This window comes from Fusarium oxysporum, chromosome 15 (genome assembly GCF_000149955.1).
Source record: "Fusarium oxysporum f. sp. lycopersici 4287 chromosome 15, whole genome shotgun sequence".
Classification (NCBI taxonomy): Eukaryota; Fungi; Ascomycota; class Sordariomycetes; order Hypocreales; family Nectriaceae; genus Fusarium; species Fusarium oxysporum.
This window is the reverse complement of record NC_031000.1, coordinates 2,145,329-2,163,168: the sequence shown is the minus strand read 5'-3', so window position 1 is coordinate 2,163,168 and position 17,840 is coordinate 2,145,329. Positions and strand designations below refer to the sequence as shown.

The 17,840-nt window shown below is 49.7% G+C and overlaps 7 protein-coding genes across 7 annotated transcripts; 3 read left to right on the top strand and 4 right to left on the bottom strand.

Moving 5' to 3' along the window:
- Window positions 1-106: 106 nt before the first annotated feature.
- On the bottom strand, window positions 107-1,631 carry FOXG_15580 (uncharacterized protein; the record flags this gene model as incomplete). The annotated part of the gene is made up of 4 exons (XM_018395670.1): window positions 107-163; window positions 217-709; window positions 782-1,187; window positions 1,247-1,631. 4 exons carry the CDS (start codon window positions 1,629-1,631, stop codon window positions 107-109), a joined length of 1,341 nt encoding a protein of 446 aa, XP_018255886.1.
- Window positions 1,632-3,349: 1,718 nt separating this feature from the next.
- FOXG_15579 (oxidoreductase) lies at window positions 3,350-4,500 on the top strand (the record flags this gene model as incomplete). The annotated part of the gene is made up of 1 exon (XM_018395669.1): window positions 3,350-4,500. One exon carries the CDS (start codon window positions 3,350-3,352, stop codon window positions 4,367-4,369), a length of 1,020 nt encoding a protein of 339 aa, XP_018255885.1. The 3' UTR covers window positions 4,370-4,500.
- Window positions 4,501-5,787: 1,287 nt separating this feature from the next.
- Window positions 5,788-6,416, bottom strand: FOXG_15578 (uncharacterized protein; the record flags this gene model as incomplete). The annotated part of the gene is made up of 2 exons (XM_018395668.1): window positions 5,788-6,270; window positions 6,303-6,416. 2 exons carry the CDS (start codon window positions 6,414-6,416, stop codon window positions 5,788-5,790), a joined length of 597 nt encoding a protein of 198 aa, XP_018255884.1.
- Window positions 6,417-6,626: 210 nt separating this feature from the next.
- On the top strand, window positions 6,627-9,055 carry FOXG_22067 (uncharacterized protein; the record flags this gene model as incomplete). The annotated part of the gene is made up of 4 exons (XM_018402449.1): window positions 6,627-6,743; window positions 6,783-7,733; window positions 7,783-8,221; window positions 8,268-9,055. 4 exons carry the CDS (start codon window positions 6,627-6,629, stop codon window positions 9,053-9,055), a joined length of 2,295 nt encoding a protein of 764 aa, XP_018255883.1.
- Window positions 9,056-9,328: 273 nt separating this feature from the next.
- FOXG_22066 (uncharacterized protein) lies at window positions 9,329-11,054 on the bottom strand (the record flags this gene model as incomplete). Its single annotated transcript, XM_018402448.1, has 2 exons — window positions 9,329-9,813; window positions 9,878-11,054. The coding sequence occupies 2 exons, from the start codon at window positions 11,052-11,054 to the stop codon at window positions 9,329-9,331; spliced, it is 1,662 nt and encodes a 553-aa protein (XP_018255882.1).
- An 810-nt stretch (window positions 11,055-11,864) lies between these two features.
- On the bottom strand, window positions 11,865-12,307 carry FOXG_22065 (uncharacterized protein; the record flags this gene model as incomplete). The annotated part of the gene is made up of 2 exons (XM_018402447.1): window positions 11,865-11,995; window positions 12,199-12,307. 2 exons carry the CDS (start codon window positions 12,305-12,307, stop codon window positions 11,865-11,867), a joined length of 240 nt encoding a protein of 79 aa, XP_018255881.1.
- A 3,808-nt stretch (window positions 12,308-16,115) lies between these two features.
- On the top strand, window positions 16,116-17,664 carry FOXG_15575 (uncharacterized protein; the record flags this gene model as incomplete). The annotated part of the gene is made up of 3 exons (XM_018395667.1): window positions 16,116-16,239; window positions 16,290-16,711; window positions 16,795-17,664. 3 exons carry the CDS (start codon window positions 16,116-16,118, stop codon window positions 17,662-17,664), a joined length of 1,416 nt encoding a protein of 471 aa, XP_018255880.1.
- Window positions 17,665-17,840: the final 176 nt, after the last annotated feature.

Genomic DNA, 17,840 nt, shown 5'->3' with positions numbered 1-17,840 from the left:
CTATATCGGAACAATACTTCTGTCCCCTGTTTCCCCAAGACATTGGTTGAAGGCCTCTATCCCGGGGACGTCATGAATGCTATCGATCCACATGACTTGCCTCAAATTATTTTTTACTTCGAACCACGTCCTCCCTAGACTGTCCCGGATCAGAGGGCGCAGTCTTTGCAGAAGCCATGTCTGATCAGGGCCTCGGAACACAGACGTTGCCCCCACCATCAAGGCCCAGGCGAAGAGATAGCTCTCTCCAGGGGTGCTGGGCGTAAAGACCATGCAAGCTTGTCGGAGTTGGTTGGCCAGACGCGGGCACTCGAATTTGACACCAGGAAAACCCCAGAAGATAGTTGTCAAGAAAGCGAGGAGTGATAACCGGAGAAGCTCGGGGAAAATGTCGTTGTCCTCAAATTCGAGCATGAGCAGCCGGGATTGAATGTATGTTATGAGATCCTCGAGAGACATCTCCCGTATCTTGTGACCAGAATCGTGGCTATCGTTGAGAAGCTGTGAGAGGTCCTGGACATCCTTCAAGATGGCATAGAGCCTCCTTTTTAAAGTCCGTACCGCAGAGCGCGAGCGGGAGAAGCAGGACGCGTCCGGTGGCTTGAGCTGGGCAAGTTCAGATGAACTGTCGAAAGCTGAGTCGAACGACGCAGCATCTTGGTGAAAGGCTAGATTCGCGCCGGTGCAGATGCTGTGCACTAGACCAGTTCTTCCGGCGTTGGCAGGTCAGCGATTGGCCGGAGCCTGAGAAGCTGAATATAAGAGAGAACTAGCAACCCACCGGTGAAGTTTGGATTGAAGAAGAGGGTGACTTGCAAACGATTCTATGCCACCACGGAGGTCGACGATTTTCTTGAGACCCATCACGTGCATGTGGGCGGACTCTACGTCTCCAAAGGACTCGGCGATCAAGGCCAAGGCCATGACGACAATGGTTGTCGAGTCGGTCAGTGCAGTGTTCGGATCAGATAGTTGCTTGTTAAGCTCGTGAATCATCCTGTAGGCGTGAAACTCCGTCCTCTTACTCTTCTGCCCCCTCAGACTATCCAAAGAAAAAGATGTCATGTAAAGGATGGAGTGCAGGTAGGCCAAGTCGAGATGGGCCCAGTGAAACCAGTATGTCTTGGGAGTGTCAGGGCGAGAGTATCTCACGATCGGGTACATTTCATCTTTCATGTACGAAAAATCTGGAGGACAGAAGGCGTCAGGGGCAGGGCGTGCTCATGGTCGGAGGGGAGAGACGTACATGCGTATAGCAAGCTGCGCGAACTACTATCGATGTCTTCAGGGAACTTGATGAAAGTGAACATGTCGGCAGCACCGGGGACCATTTCTGCATGTCTGATGCGGGCCAGAGCATCCTCGTCAGAGTCGAGCAGCTCACTTCGTGCCCGAGCTCCGTGGGGCTCTTCAGAAGAATCACTGTCTCCTGCAGCATGCTGCGGCCGTTGTATTCCCATAGCGGTAGCCGGAGAACGGCCCTTCACTCGACCAGGAAGAGCTCGTGTACGGGTATTCTTCCCCCGCATGACGTGACTCCGTATGAGCTTACGATCTCCAGCAGCCGCTTGACCATGGGCGTCGGCGGTGATAAAGACAAACCCCTTAGCCGCTCGTGGCCCCTTGAGCATCGTTCCGTTGGAATGTACCGATACCTTTGGACGGGGACAGAATCTACCCGGGCACACCGTTGCAAGGCCGTTTGCCGACAAGAAGTAAGTTTGCCAAGGTGCCAGTATCACTCAGATGGAAGCTAAACCACGGGTATCTGCCCAGGTGTGGCTGCAAGCGTGCTTCTGTCCGTATGGAGAATGTATATGGTGCCAAATATCGGCATAAAAATGGTGATGGGATGGGTGGCGGTATGTTCGGCTGGTTGTCGTCCGAATTAGGGAAACAATTGAAGGAGGTAAGTTGCGGAGAAATTCAGAAGATCCTTGCTGGGATATTTAGTTAGCCCCGGAGATAAGAGATAAGGCACTTCAACACCGGCGTGCCAAGATTCAGATTGTTTCCCTTTTGTGGCCTTAGCGTAAACGCTATGCCACCACCCGACCGCTTTCGGATCCCCTCCCTGCGAATTTAGTAGGTACCTTACATTAGAGCTGTTCTCCAGCAAGGCTCTTTAGCTTTCACTATTCGTACTCGGAACTTTTTAAGTCTTACTCTCTAGTGCTGGCTATGCAAAGCCCTTCTCTTAATTATGGTGCAAAGGCTTCCTGTAGTACATGTCCTGGATCCAACGACTGTCTACAAGGTTATGATGGAGGATTCGAACTTCTGCTGGAGTATCTCCTCGACATTCCATTGTGGGTACTTCACAACTTACCTTTCAAGGTATTGTAGTGGTGGAGAATCTAATGGCAGATCAAACATATCTTTGCATGTGACAGGTCTGTCGCAGCCCACGACGCAGCTACTACGTAGATCTTGGGCACCGTCGCTTTATTAATAGCTTCTTACCGTTTTAGGGAAACAATCAACTGGGCTTATAAAGCAGTGCCATGGCTTAGTGCAAAATGCTAGTCGCAAGTAGAGTTTTTGGATTGTTTACTTGATGAGGATAAGATATTCGGTGCAAACTAAGGCAAAACTAGTTAGTCTGATCCAGGCATAGAAGCATGCAAGAGCCAAAGGTCCATGTTGTTTTTCACCTTGTAAATATTGAGCAGGCGGCCGGTTTCGAACCCTCTTATACTGGAAGGTATCTCGCAGTAATGTAAATTCGGCAATTAGATGGTGTCTTTTTAGTACGACTTAATCACTGTGTTTCGTCGTTAATTTGTTCAACTTTGACTGAGCTATGGCAGAGCGCCAACTGTGATAAATTGAGGGCAGAGGTCCGGCCAGCTGTCTCAAGTTCTCAACCATAGGAGCCTGAACACAATCGTGTCTGCGGAGTGCAGACCTCAGCTTCTCTGTTCAATCTAGTAGTGCCTCAGAACGACGTGTTCCAAGATTTCCATACCCACTTATCTAACACCGACAGCTCCATCGTGTCGTGCATTTTCTCAGGATTGCGTCAAGAGCAGAGCGTCACCGCCCCATGCGCCCCACACCAGTGGCTGTTGATGAGAACACGTCATTGCAGTGGGATTTGAGTTATCTACCCCCTAATTTACGGGACATAAACATGACACAGACACTTCATGAGCTTCGAGGCTTCCGGTTCCAGGCATGTGTGAGCTTGAGCTTATAAACCCGGCATTTAGTGGAACCGCTCTGTGGTAGCTCACACACACTGCTGGTATAAAACGACTTGCTTCCTCTCTCTCAAACTGACAGTCACACAACAACACCATCCCATCCTCTTACTGCACAAGCCAGACTCCATAAGAAATCCATCGCAATGTCTAGATACACCGCCTCCCACGCTAACCCTCAGGGTCCTGGAGATGCGCGGCCCACGGCTCTTCAGGTCATTGAGGACGAAGGCCTCATCGGCAAGCTCACCGGCAAGGTCGCCCTTGTGACGGGCGCAAACTCTGGTATCGGTGTCGAAACAGCGCGAGCTCTCCACGCCGCCGGTGCCACTCTCTACGTCAGTGCCAGAGACCCCGTCAAGGCCCAGCAGGCCGTCGACAAAGTCAAGAACGGACCCGGCCCCAAATCTGATGCGCCCGTTCACGGCATAGAGCTGCGGCTGGATTCCCTTGCCTCGGTGCGAGCAGCTGCCAAGGCCTTCCACGAGAAGAGCGACAAGCTTAATCTGCTCATCCTCAACGCGGGCGTTATGGCCACGCCCGAAGGGAGGACCGAGGATGGCTTCGAGACACAGTTTGGCACGAACCACTTGGGCCACTTCCTCCTCTTCCAACTGTTAAAGCCCGATCTGCTCGCAGCCTCCACGCCTGAGTTCCAATCGCGGGTAGTTGTTGTGGCCTCCGCCGGCCATCGTTACGGTAAGGTCCGCTTCCATGACTTCAACTTCGAAAAGGACCCTTACGACCCCTGGGCGTCATATGGCCAATCCAAGACGGCCACTATCTACCTCGCAAACGAGATCGAAAGACGGTACGGGTCCAAGGGACTGCACGCCCTCGCTGTGCACCCGGGCATTATCGCCACCAATCTCTCTCAGTATCTCAGCCAGGAGATAGTAGAGGGGATGTTGAAGGATGAAACAAGGCACAAGACCATAAAGAGCGAACCCCAGGGAGCGGCCGCGGCTGTTTATGCTGGGCTGAGTAGGGAATGGGAAGGTCGAGGCGGCAAGTACCTCAGCAACCTCGTCGACGAGGGACCGGCGGATACTACGGGAGACTGGTTGAATAACGAGGTTGGTTATGCCCCGTGGATTTACGACGAGGAGTCTGCAAGCAAGCTTTGGAAGGCATCGAACGAGCTGGTAGGCTTCGAGAGCGAGTGATAGGATCGGCCCTAGCACACTCGGTTCTTGGTCTACGTATCTGCCATGTATCCTTCCGGACCAAAACGCGGGAACAGAGCCAGCAGCATTTATCTAGTTTTACCTTTAAATTCAGTTTTGGTGTTTTAATACCTCTTGCTTTCTTCATATGCTGTAGTCCTACATTTATCATACTGTCTCTGCAGCCCAGCAGCGGTCTATTTTTGTTGTTTAGTATAAACTTAGGATATGCGGTAACGTACATGATAAGCTTGCGTGGCAAACAAGCATGCGTGACAAAAGTCCCTCAACTTACATCATCTCTATTTAATCAATTGATTCTCAACCACGAAATATGTCGGACCCTAATATTGCGGGTAGAATCCTTCTTGCCCCTCAGGCCTTTCAAAATGGCCCAAAATTAAAGCTCCGACGCGCTGCAGAGATCTATAAAGTGGGCCGTATGATCCCATGGACGCCGGCAGAAGGGCATTCAATCGCGACGTGACGGGATCCCGAAATCACGCAAACTAACTTTAGAGCGGTGGTGCAAGGGGTACAACCAGCCGAAGGCTGGGAGTCCACGGGGCCAAGCAATTATCTACAACCATTGCATTATTTACGCGCTGGAGCAATTTTTGTGACATTTCTTATTGTCGCGAGCAGAATCACCTAGAATTATGCAGAACCGTCGTCTGTCTTGTAGGGATTCCGTGTAAGAACCTATCGTCTCCGACATCTCTCAGCTGAGGCTGGGTTTCTCAGCGTCAAGGTCGCGCCTCTGGATCTGGAATACTTCATTTAGTTAGTATTGATTTTACAGAGTGGGGAGACAGAACTGACATGAGAATTGTTCTTATTACGACAATCAAGGCAGTTCTTCGTGTTCCCAGCAGATTTCCTTTTGCTGACGAAGTCGCCCGCCGGTCTCTCCTCGCCACAGCGGGCACAGACAATGGGAATTATGTCCATTATACAGCTCCCGGGAATTAGATTTAGGACCCATTGCCTAACGAAAAAGAAGACACGCAGAAGCGTTGAAGCGGACGAAATGGCTGTCTTCAGCCAAGTGTAACATACCGGTACAGGCCCTCTTTACGGTATTTTCCATATCTATTTAGGTTTAGGATACTTGTTAGAGTCGTCTAATCAGTTGCTGATATACTGGGGAGGGACTATTATTATGATAAACTCACTGATTTCTAAATATTTAGTTATGAATTTATAGGGTTTATATTCAGAGGTTAAGTGTGATGATCGCACCTAGCTATTACGCTACAGGGCAAGAGATTGGGCTATAATCGCTATTTTAGCAATTACAGTAGTGCTTACAAACGCTTATAGGAGCCTACGGTGAACCAAGCCACAAAAAAAGAAAGTATGACACTGCATATGGACCAGGTACAGCAGACATGAACTACCTCAGAACCGGGACGGAATCAAACATTGGGTGTCCTTCTCCTCACCCTTGCCGGGATTGGCCCCTTTGGATGCATCACACCAAACATGAAGTACTTGGCATCATTCCGAATCCAGTCGTCACGAGGCTCAAGTTCAATGTCAAAGGCTGTGAGGAACATGGCCATTGTAACGATCAGTTCTTTCTTGGCAAAGTGACGGCCGGGGCACATACGAGACCCGCCACCGTAAGGTATCCAGGATCCGACTGTGCCGTCAAGTGTGAAATATGGTTTCGACCACTCATCTTTAGTTTCTGGCAAGCGAGTTTGCGATAGTGTAGGCCCACTTGTAGGATCCTTTGGCTCGACAATGAAACGTTCTGGCCAGAACTCGTCCACAGGGTGAGGTTCATCTGGTGTGCCTTGGTTCCAAACGGACGGCTTACGAGCTGTGTCGAATGTTGAGATCATGATAGGCTGGTCCTTTGGAAATGTCCATCCCGCGATGGAAAAGTCGTATACCTGAGGGACTGGAGCAGGGTTCAAATCCATACCACGAAATCCACATATGGATCCATAATGTGGATCCATATCCATTCTATTCCATTCCACGTAGGCTTCAGCATTTCCATATCCACGCCACGGAACCCCTTCCACATGTGGAACATGTGGAAATTGTGGAAAGGAATGGAAATTTAGGTGGGGTTTGAAAATACCTGGATTTCCTTGTGAAATAGCGCATACCCTAAGTATTTTCCATCGCCAATAACAACGCAATAGCAACAATTTTCCACTCCGTTTTACCCGTACACAAAGTTCAAACAAGTCTATTCTAGGAGGGTTTACTATTACTCACGCCCTTACTACTCCAAACTGAAATGGCCACCCTTCATCCTACCAAGACAACCACACCCGTTCCAGAACGTACAGAAGAAGACAATCAACGACTCTTTCAGCTCTACAAAGGCTGGACCTTGACGGAGAGAGACGGCCAAGTGCGTCAATGGGTATATCAGTTCGGCTAAGATATCCAGCATGCCGATAAGGGGGAACGCCGATGGGTGTGTTGCCTTTGCATCAAGCAAAAGCGGCCGAGGCCAAAGAGTTATGCCATCAAAGGGTTGCAGAACGCTGAGGGTCACCTGTACACGGACCACAATGGCATCATGGATCCGACAGGCAAGAGGCAAAAGCCTACAAAGGCATCCGAGAAAGCACATCAGTCCATTGCAACAATCCTACAGTTGAACCCGAAGGAGCCGAAGGAACAAGATTTGATCAATACCTTGATCAAACGTTTCGACAAAACTGCATTCCAGCAGAAACTTGTCAACTGGATTGTCAATTCTAACCAATCCTTCTCGATCGTCAACGATCAAGATCTTCGAGACATCTTCAACTACCTCAATCCATCTGTTGAGATCACAAAAGCTAACATTACTGACGTGACCGTGCGTGCCATCGCAGAACGAGAATTTACCAACAACATGGAAAGAGTGAAGGATGCTTTGCGAAAGAGTCCGGGACAGATCCATATCCAGTACGATGGCTGGAAGTCTGGTAACCGACACGCCTTATACGGAATCACATGTGTGTTTCGGGATTCAAACAATCGGCCACAGAAGTGTGTCCTCGGACTGCCTGAGCTTACAGAGCGGCACACAGGCGAGAATATCGCCGGGCAGATTATCGAGATCATTCGGGAGTACGAGATCAGCGATAAACTCGGATATTTCACATTGGATAATGCCGGTAACAATAAAACCTCGATGGGGGAGCTTGGATTAGAATTTGGCTTCGACTGGGAGAAGCGATGGGTTCGCTGCGTTGGCCACGTTGTCAATATAGTAGTGAAACAGATGCTGTATGGCAAGAACCCGGATGCTTTCGAGAAAGAGGTCTTCGAAGGACTTCACACGGCAGCGAAGGAGCATGAAGTCTGGAGGAGGCGAGGCTCTGTTGGAAAATGGCATAACTTTGCTGTTGTAGGTGGCTGAGTCCCCGGCTTTATTTGTTATACTCACGAAGACCTAGGAGGTGAGCAGATCGGACACGTGGACCGATATGCTCAAGAAGGTACAGGCTGTCGAGAGCCAACTCTCTGATGACGCTCAGCTCAAGAAACACCGTCCAGTTGGAGTTGTGGTCGACAATGCTACCCGGTGGCTTTCCCAATTCTCGATGATTGAACGCGCTCTCGTCTTGAGGCCATTTTATAATTCTTTTGTCCAGAGAGCGTCAAACGAGTGGGAGAAGGTCAACTTGACGAGAGCTGGCCACATCAAAAAGGGCTCCAAGCTGCCCTTCTTCCTGAAGGAAGAGAATCGCATGACACCTGGTGATTGGCATGTGCTCGGGACTCTTTACGACATTTTGCTTGACTTCCAGCTGGTTGTGAGAGGTCTTGAGGGCGATGGACAGGGAAAACACCAGAGAAAGGTTGAGGAAAACGAGATCGACCCTCCACTGTCTGGTAAGCCTTAGACTTCTCAAAAGCGGCCCGATTCTTATTTTAACAGCTGACTTGTACAGGAACAAGCTGGGATCTTATTCACGCGTACGAATTTCTTCTCGAAACCCTCGAATCCGCGAAAAGAGCAGTCGCCAAGTTTCCGGACAGCCATCACCTCGCTGTCAACATCAACCTGGGTTGGCTCAAATTGAACGAATGACGTACGAGCACCTGAATGATAGCCCCCTGATCTATGGCGCTGCAGTTCTTCATCCTGCCTACCGGTGGGCACTGTTTGACGATTTGTGGGGAGACGACGACGAAAGACAATTGTGGATTACCAAGGCGAAGGAGATGGTCCAGGATCTCTGGGAGAGAGAGTATAGGGACCTGGAGGTTGATGACCCAGAGATTGAGTTGCCTGCCAATAAGCGGCTGAAGACCTCAAGAAACAAGTTCACAGCGTGGCGCACAAAGAAGCGAGGACTGACGACTGGAGGGATTTCTGTTACCGAGCCGCCAATTCGATCCCCAGCTCAATCCCCTAGGTCCTCAGTTGGCGGTCTGGATCTTGATGAATACGAGCAGTGGCAGCGTGATATCGAGGATGCTGATGCTTCTGTCACAGATCCCTACGAATACTGGCACATAAGGCGACTCAAATACCCCCGGTTGTCTAGGATGGCCTTGGATCTGCTTACTGTGCCACCAATGTCAGCCGAGTGTGAGAGGCTATTCTCGACCACTGGCCGCATGATTACCAAGAGCCGCAATAGGCTAGATGCCAGTACAATTGGGCTTTGCCAGACACTACGGAGTTGGGGGCGCGCCGGTTTTGATCGGGTCGCTAGATAGGGATTCCTAATGGACGAGTGGACACACAAAAAACATCGACGTCACCAAGGCATGGATGCGATCCACTAATTACCATTGTTAGACAAAGTAGGTTTCCATTCCACAAATTCCACAATATGGATTCATTTCCATAATGGATCCATTTCCACCCATTCCACATCGAAGTTATTAGTCAACATCCATATCCACGCCATATTCACAAATGTGTCGTGGAGTGTCGTGGATTTGAACCCTGCCTATAGACAGGGTACCGTCGAACTACTAAAGCTGTATTTACAAGGCCACAGATCTATCCTTCCTTGCAGTGTATACAATACGTCCTTCAAACCATGTCTGGAGGCAAGTGGCATTAGCAAACTCACCTTCGCTAAGGTCACTATCCAGAGCAATGAAGTTGGCCTTCTTGCCAACCTCAATGCTACCAGCTGAGCGCTTTGAGTCAACGGCTTCGGCACCACCAAGGGTCAGCATGCGGATGATCACTCGGCTTCCCCTTTGCAAGTCTGTCAGGCCGTCATCTACATCTGTTTTAATCCCGGCACCAATGGGCTCGGCGAGACAAGCTACTGAAGGTAGCACGTTGGGCGTGGGCACTACCACCCAATCCGAACCTATGGTAGTCAGGGCTCCGGTCTTGTGCATTCCAACAAAGTCCCAGTTGAAGAACTTGGGATTTGCTTTGATCATATCTTCATAATGGAAAATTGCTGGAGACATCTCGGCGGTCACCCTCAATGGCGCAAATCGCTTCACATCGTCTGGAAACAGGACAGTCAGCTTTCAATATCCATAGTGTGCAATTGTGCTCCAAGAATTCCTCACCTGCGTGGACAGAATTGCAGTGGGCTACCTCATGTCTCGGACCATTCGGATTTAGCGCTCGGACTTGTTCCAGGATGTCCAGAACCAGTCTAGCACTTCCTTCACCTGCAGCGTGGACCTTACAAGTATAGCCCTTGGCGTCATATAGCTTGATGCGTTCTAAGAGAGTATCCTGCTTAACTAACAAGAAGTTCGGATCAACTTTTCCCTCTGCATCAAGCTGGGCATGAGTGAAATTGGGTGCCATAGGTACACCATCCAGGATAAATTTGATAAAGTGCGGATGGATATGCTTCGTTCGAAACCCTTCAGCGATGCTGATCTGAGCAGCAAGGCTATCTTCAGATTCGCCTACAGCAGAACCAGGTGCACTGACGATATGTGTGTAGATATCAAAGTCCAGACGGTTCTCTGCTTCAAGCTCTCTGAAGGCATGCAGTTCCATGGTGCTGGCAGTGGCCTCTTGAGCAGACGTGATGCCGTATGAGTGGCAGATGGACACAGCGTGGCTCAGCGCTCGTTTGTAGTGAGACATAGGTGGGAAAGGAACTGCATTCCAGACTTTTTCCATGGCGCTCTCATAAAGTTCGCCACTCAAAGTTCCATCAGCTCGACGTACATAGCGACCGCCCGGGGGGTCTGGTGTAGCGTCATTAATATTGAGCCGCTCTAAGGCCGTCGTGTTAAGCAACATGCTGTGTACTGAGAGTTCGCGGATCAGGACCGGTCGATCAGGGAAAGTCTCATCGAGATAACGACGATCCGGAACGTTGTCGGGGAAATGAATTGGGAGATAGGAATTGCCGAGAATCCAATCGTGCCTCTCTCCGGTGTGAGAACACATGCAATGGCCTTTGTGAATCTTTTCCGCAATCTTGGCGTCGCTTGGTTCAAGCTCCAGTGTAGCCTCACTCATTTGAGCCAAACCAGCAAAGTACATGTGCGCATGAGCGTCGTGAATGCCTGGCATGATGAACTTTTGCCGGAGGTCAAACCGAACAAGCTTGCGTTTGTCAGCAATGGCAAGTATGTCTTGGCTGGAGCCAACGGCTTCGAAGACCCCGGTCTCGTTGACAATGAAGCCTTCTGTCCATTCCTGCATTTCATTAACGGTGTAAACACGACCGTTGTAGTAGGCTACTGAATTGGCCCAGGTAGCAGATGACAGTGGTTCCATGATGAAGGATTTCGTTTTAGTCTGCGCTCGAAGAGACAAGATTCAAAGAGATAAGAGTAAGTGCTGGAATATCGATCACAGTTAAGTGGTGGCTGTAGTCGTGACAAGGACGTCTTTATGGCACATGCCCGAGGATAATTATATACTTCGTACTAGGTTTAGGTGGTTGACGGTTCAACATGAAAGAGCCCTGTCTAAACCAGGGACAGGTGTGTTCTTATTTCGACCAACCATTACCAATTGCGGCTTATGGCTGAGTCCCCTTTTTTAGCTCTAACCAGAAGCCAATAAGCAACGTTTGCGCTTATTTGGCTGATATCACTCCCCAGTTGGTACAGTGGGGGGCAAAAAGGATTAGCATCCCCCTGCACAGAAGGGTCTGGGCTAGCCGGATTAAGGTATTGTAATATAGCCGCTTTAAGATTACAACCTTGATCTATCAATATTTAGCATTAACGCAGTTTGGTATTATCCCATAGATGTTTTGTAAGATACTATTTGAGGCTATGTAAAAGCAGTACTACGGTGCCCCATAAAGGGGGTATGCGAATACTTTTTGAACCCACCCCCCCCCACTGCAGTGTGGACAGCTCGGCAGTAGTATATCGTAAGAGACACACCCCCCCCCCCCCCCCTCCTTCCAGGGAATATTTAGAGAAACCAGCGTTTATCTTGGCCACAAGTGGATGAATCGGTTACTAACAGCGATGTCGGCGTGCTTTCCGTCCTCGGGCGATGTGACATCCTCGATTACATTACGTAGACGATTCCGGGAACTAGTACATCCCTCTGTCCGGGCCACTGGCATGCCTAAATGTCATAGGAGTAAGTGCTCATACGCCATCCGACGGCATTTTGCTCTCGTTGGATGTCTTTTCCCTCCTGAAAGATGTTAAACAGTCGGCTCAGATAAGGCGCTCGGGGCATTTGTGGAAAGACTGCTATATCTAAATTCCAATAGATAGTGCCAGAGCCATTCCTGACTACGTTTTGTGGTCTAAACACTTGACCTAGAATTGGTGAAACGAGGCTGAAGAAGGAGCCGCGGCCGATACCGTTTAGGATGATAAAGATGCAGAGAACAACCAGACTAGAGGTAAATGGCCAGATGGCAAGTGAACTGACACCCGTGAGGAAGATAAACGTCCCCAAGAGTAGATGGTGCCTGGATACACGAATTGCGTAATTGCAGCGGCGTCGACAACTCTCCAGCCATTGAGGGTATCGTACTGGTCTTGCTCACGAATTTCCATCTTGGCGCACTTGTGAAGAGATTGAATCGCTAGGCTGTTATCGTGGTTGTGAGAAACGCATCTATCGTGCAAGTATCTAGGCAGTGGGAAAGACACCGACTTTACGCGATTTCGATGTAGTGTCTAGCGCAGATTGACATACATGCCCGACTTTGGGCCTCATGGATTACGAATCGGCCACATCTCACATCTAGACTACAACGTCGCTCGAATTACTACATCCAACTTTCATTCCGAAGTTGCTTTCAGAACCTTCCCCTCGGTTCCCTTTGCAAGGGAATTGATACTCAATTACTCATCAAGAATGCGTAATATGTATTTCCCCATGTTTTCCCACCTTGAGTCGGAAATGCTAATGACTGGTCGAATCACCCTACCTGCCCCGCCGGACTAGCGCATGGCTATGCAAAGCGAGATAACCTACGTGACATAGTCGCCCTTGAGTGGGAATGCTAATGATTGGCTTGTTCTTGATGATCTAGTGGCAAAGTCACACCTAGCGGACGGGGCCCCATAGGGACACGCCTAGGCGCCTCTCCACTTCTGCACGCGTAGGCGTGCGGATTATGTCAGCCCCCAATTTGGCACAACTCCACAACTGCATTTCTCAGGGGCTGCGGCTATTGCTGCCATTGCTAACCACAACCGTAGGTTTCAGGGGTTGCCGTTATGGCGCAGACGGCATTTCCTGATGATGTGCTTCCGCCAGAGGGCACGTACGACTCGCGAGAGGCTCTACTCACAGCTATCAATGAATGGGCAGCACCAAGAGGATACGCGTTCGTAACTGGGAGATCGTCGCGATCAACCAGCGGCAGGCAGATTATCACATACGCATGTGATCGATGGTGTCGGCCACCAAGCGCCTCAAGGGACCGCCAGCGCAAGACTACTACGCGAGGAACCAACTGCCGGTTCTCTATCATCGCGAAGGAATCCCTAGATAAGACGACTTGGTCTTTAAGGCATCGTCCGGATCCACAATTTTCTTCACACAACCATGAACCAAGTTGGCACAAATCGGCGCACCCAGTCCATCGGCAGCTCTCGGATGTGGATAGGTCAACAATCAGCCGCCTTACGAACGCTGGTGTAGCGCCAAAAGATATCAGGACTTATATTCGCCAGAACTCGAATACCATTGCAACCCAGCAAGATATCTACAACCGCATCGCAGATAGCAAACGAGAGCTCTGTGAGGGTCAGAGCACTATACATGCTTTTGCTAACCAGCTAGACAAGGAAGGGTTCTGGAACCGGATGCAGCTTGACTCAGATAACCGAATCACGGCGGTGTTGTTCGCCCATCCGGAGTCATTGGCATACTTGAAGGCTTACCCAGATCTACTTTTCTTGGACTGCACATACAAAACGAACAAATACGGAATGCCGCTGCTTGATATGATTGGTGTTGATGCCTGTCAGCGATCCTTCTGTATCGCCTTCGCATTCCTTAATGGCGAGGCTGAGCAGGACTTCATATGGGCCTTGGACCGGCTCAGGTCGCTGTATGAACTCTGCAACACAAGGTTTCCATCTGTTATTCTGACTGACCGTGATAAGGCCTGTATGAACGCTGTAGAGAGCTGCTTTCCGTCTTCGATCTCTTTGCTATGCCTGTGGCATGCGAATAAGGCGGTCCTCCGCTATTGCCAGCCAACATTCGTACACCATAAGCAAGGGTCTGAGGCCTATCAGCAAGGTCTGAGCGACTGGAATGACTTTTTCAATCACTGGCATTCGATTATGAGGTCGTCAGATGAACAGGCATTTGACCAGCGCGTACAAGAGCTTGAAAAGCGCTATCTGCCTCAATAGCTCGAAGAGGTTGGCTACATCAAGTCCAACTGGCTCGATCCGTACAAGAAAAAGCTTGTTAAGGCCTGGGTCGACTAGCACCCTCACTTTGGTAATGTGGTCACCTCACGGGTTGAGGGTATCCATGGGCTCCTTAAGAGCCACCTCAAGAAATCTACGCTAGATCTCTTCGAGGCGTGGAGAGCTATGAAACATGCGCTTCTTAATCAATTATCTGAGCTGCGCTCCAACCAAGTCAGGCAGCAAATGCGAATACCAATTGAGCTCTCTGGATCACTATATAGTGCCATACGTGGCTGGATATCTCACGAGGCTTTACGCAAAGTTGAAGAACAGCGGAAGCGGCTTATGAAAGAAGACCTGCCTAGTTGTACCGGTACATTCTCTCGATCCCACGGCCTCCCTTGCGCCCATATTCTCAAGGCTCTACAAGAGCAAGGCCAAACCCTTCGCTTGGAGCATCTTCACCCGCATTGGCATTTGAGTCGCCATGGTGTTCATCAGGTGCTATTGGAGCCTCGACACCGATCTTATCGAATAGCTGCCGATTCTACCACAAGTAAATCGCAATCGAGCACTCAGAGAGAACCAAGTGCATTCGAGGCAGTTCAGGCAGCAGCGCAGCCAAAAGCACGACCTACATGCAGTAGATGCCACAAATTAGGACACAAGATGACGTCAAAGGCATGCCCTCAACGGTACGAGGGGATTTTGTATTTGTCATCATCGTCAGCACAGGTAGAAGCAATGCCAGTGGCACTCTCGCCAGCATTATCCGGGGAAGCACGACCAGCAGCAGCAGTATCTGCATCTGTATCATCTTTGCAGGAAGGACAACCACTGGAAGACCCATCATCGGGATTATCCGGACATGCTGGGTCTGGCAGGGATGATACTAGCTGCATTGTAGTTAGTATAGAGACAGCAGCATCATCGGCAGTGTCATCAGCAAAACCATCGACACAGGGAGGGAAGTCGCCAGTAGCATCATCTTCAACAGCATCAGTGGCGCCGACACTAAGATATGATGACCCACAAGCCATCTATCGGAGATATGTTGCTGCTCGAGATGCTTGGTATAAGGCGCAGCCTCGTGGTAGCGTCAAAACTAACCAGCAGTATCGGAGGGCGTTAGGTCTACCTTTGCGGTATGACAAAGCAAGCTACCAGTGGTGTCTTGACTGGAAGCAGATGGGCAAACTCTGTACGACACCCACCGGATCTAGAGATTGGAGTAAGGAAGAGATGATGGCGTACCTGGATTGGAGTAAAGCAGAAGATGATCGGGTGGAGGCTCAGGTAGCGGCAGCAATGGAAAGTAATCCATTTTCTAGCAGAAGAGGCATGCGCGACATCTTGGAGGCGGCTGAGAATGATGGAAAAGAGCAGCAGGAATTGTATTCAGCTTGATAATTAGGAATTCATTGCAGTTCTGAATCTCGGGATTCTGAAACCCGCCAGCCTCAAAACTCGAAATGCAGTTGTGGAGTTGTGCCAAATTGGGGGCTGACATAATCCGCACGCCTACGCGTGCAGAAGTGGAGAGGCGCCTAGGCGTGTCCCTATGGGGCCCCGTGTGCTTCAAGTAAAATCCGTTGGATGGAGTACCCCGCACTTTAGACATCAATCAACACAACTGCTGTTGCTCATCATATTCACTGTCTACCTCTCTAATCACAGGCGTAGTAGAACATTATATCATATATCATATCATTTTCACTTCAACCCTTTAAGCTCGCTCAGTGCGACACCTCCACTTTACTAATGCATTTTTGAGTTGATTAGAGAGACAGCAAAGCGTTGTCCATCCTACACCCCTTCTCCAATAATCTGTCAACGCAGTTATTCACCGCAATGACTACTGGAAATCCCGAGATCAGACCACGGCCAGAACCCAGCCTCAGGACCAAGGATGGTTGCCTGACATGTGAATTCCCTCTTATCAGGTGTCAATCCAGTAAACTCCTCAGGGTTACAAAGGCTGAACCCAATGGGGCTTGATCAGGCAGGAGACAGCGCAAGAAGTGTGACGGAGGAGCGCCCCGCTGTCGTCGTTGCCTGGCCGGGTCTCACGTTTGCGTCAGGCCTTCGAAAGATGAGCTCCACGATAAGAGGTACGGCAAACGCCTCGGCGTTTTTAAACGAAATACACGACGAAGCCTAGCCTATCCCCCCCAAGATCAGGACGACAATGTCGCCGTGACATTAACAGAACCTCAAACTCGGATAGGGACATGCAGTGCCTTGCATGTAAAGGGAGAAGGGGAGCTGATACTGCACGGCTACTTCTTCACCGAGTTCCTGCCACTTATAACGCTCACTTGGATGCAAGATACCCCGAGCCGGAGCTGCCCAGAAGCTCTCAGAAAATCCATGCTAGAACATGAAGATCTCAAGTATTCTATTCTGGCATGCAGTGCTGCGCATCTGCACCAGTCTAGCAACACCCAGTCGCTCCCAGCGGCGCTCGAGTTCTATCATCGAGCCGTGAAAGAAGTCCAAAAATCAGTACGTCGAGTTCATGAGAAGGGACTGCAAATTAGTGACGGACTTGTCATGGCAGTCATGTGTCTTATCGTGTATGGAGTAAGCAATACCACCTGTCCTCGACTTGCATTCCTCTCAAGCAAAAGTTGAAAAGATAATAACCCTTCTCCAAACCAAAATAGGTTTTGTCACCAGATCAAGACTCGACATTATCTCACCTGGGAGCCGTTGTTCACATGCTCAAGCGTAGAATTAACTACAACGCGCCAAACAACCTCGACGACCGACCGACAACATTATTGGATCTGCATGCTCTCGATAGCACCTTATTTCACATCTTCCGTGTCGCAGTGTGGCATCCAAACGCGAATCGCGGCTTCCTAGTCGACACAGAGTTCTGGTCTATGGCCGAGCGACTGCTGAAGCATGCCAACGATGCCGGGACTTATTCAAGCCTCGTACTTGGATTCCCGACGTCTTTTTACAAGATGATTCTTTGCATGGTGCAGTACGCCCGTGAACCAGGCTGTCAAAGTGAAAAGACTCTGGCGGGTTTGGAAACTGAGCTCAACTTTTACAAAGCGGCTTGCGAGAACGAGCCTACGAATGGCTCCCCATTCAATACGAATCTCGACTTCTACAGTGCCCAGCCTTCGGTGGCTTACGCCTATCGGCTTTGTATTCTCGTTGCCACACTCATTCCCATCAACCCTTTCCTTTCTAAGCAAGATGGCACCTCGGACATCTTCCTTGGCCAGGAGGCCCCGAGCATAATTCAGCAAGCCATTGCATTGCTGTGTGAAGCGAGTCTTGAGCCAGAATGGTATCGGTGTTACCTTGGCTGCTGGCCTGTTTTCATTTTCGGTTTTTGCGTTTCTGGTACTGAACATGTCCAAGTCATCAGACATGATTTTGAGACCAGGCTTGCGGTGTCCTCATTGCAAGAATATCGGCGTATGCTGAATGCCCTGGAAAACTTTTGGGCACATCCCTATGTCCCGGAGTCTGAACGCCTGTTGTCAAACAATGCAGGAAAGATGATTCATGTATGACTTACTATTACAATATTCAGTTGATCCGAAACTCATTCGCTTCCACTGTTGTGTCCAAGTCCAGTAAGAGGGATCTATATAGTAAGCTGGGGAACGCTTAACAAGGAATGAAGTAAGATGAATAACAAGAAATATATATTGCTAAAAAGTCTCTTCCTAAGTTAAAAAAAGGAAGG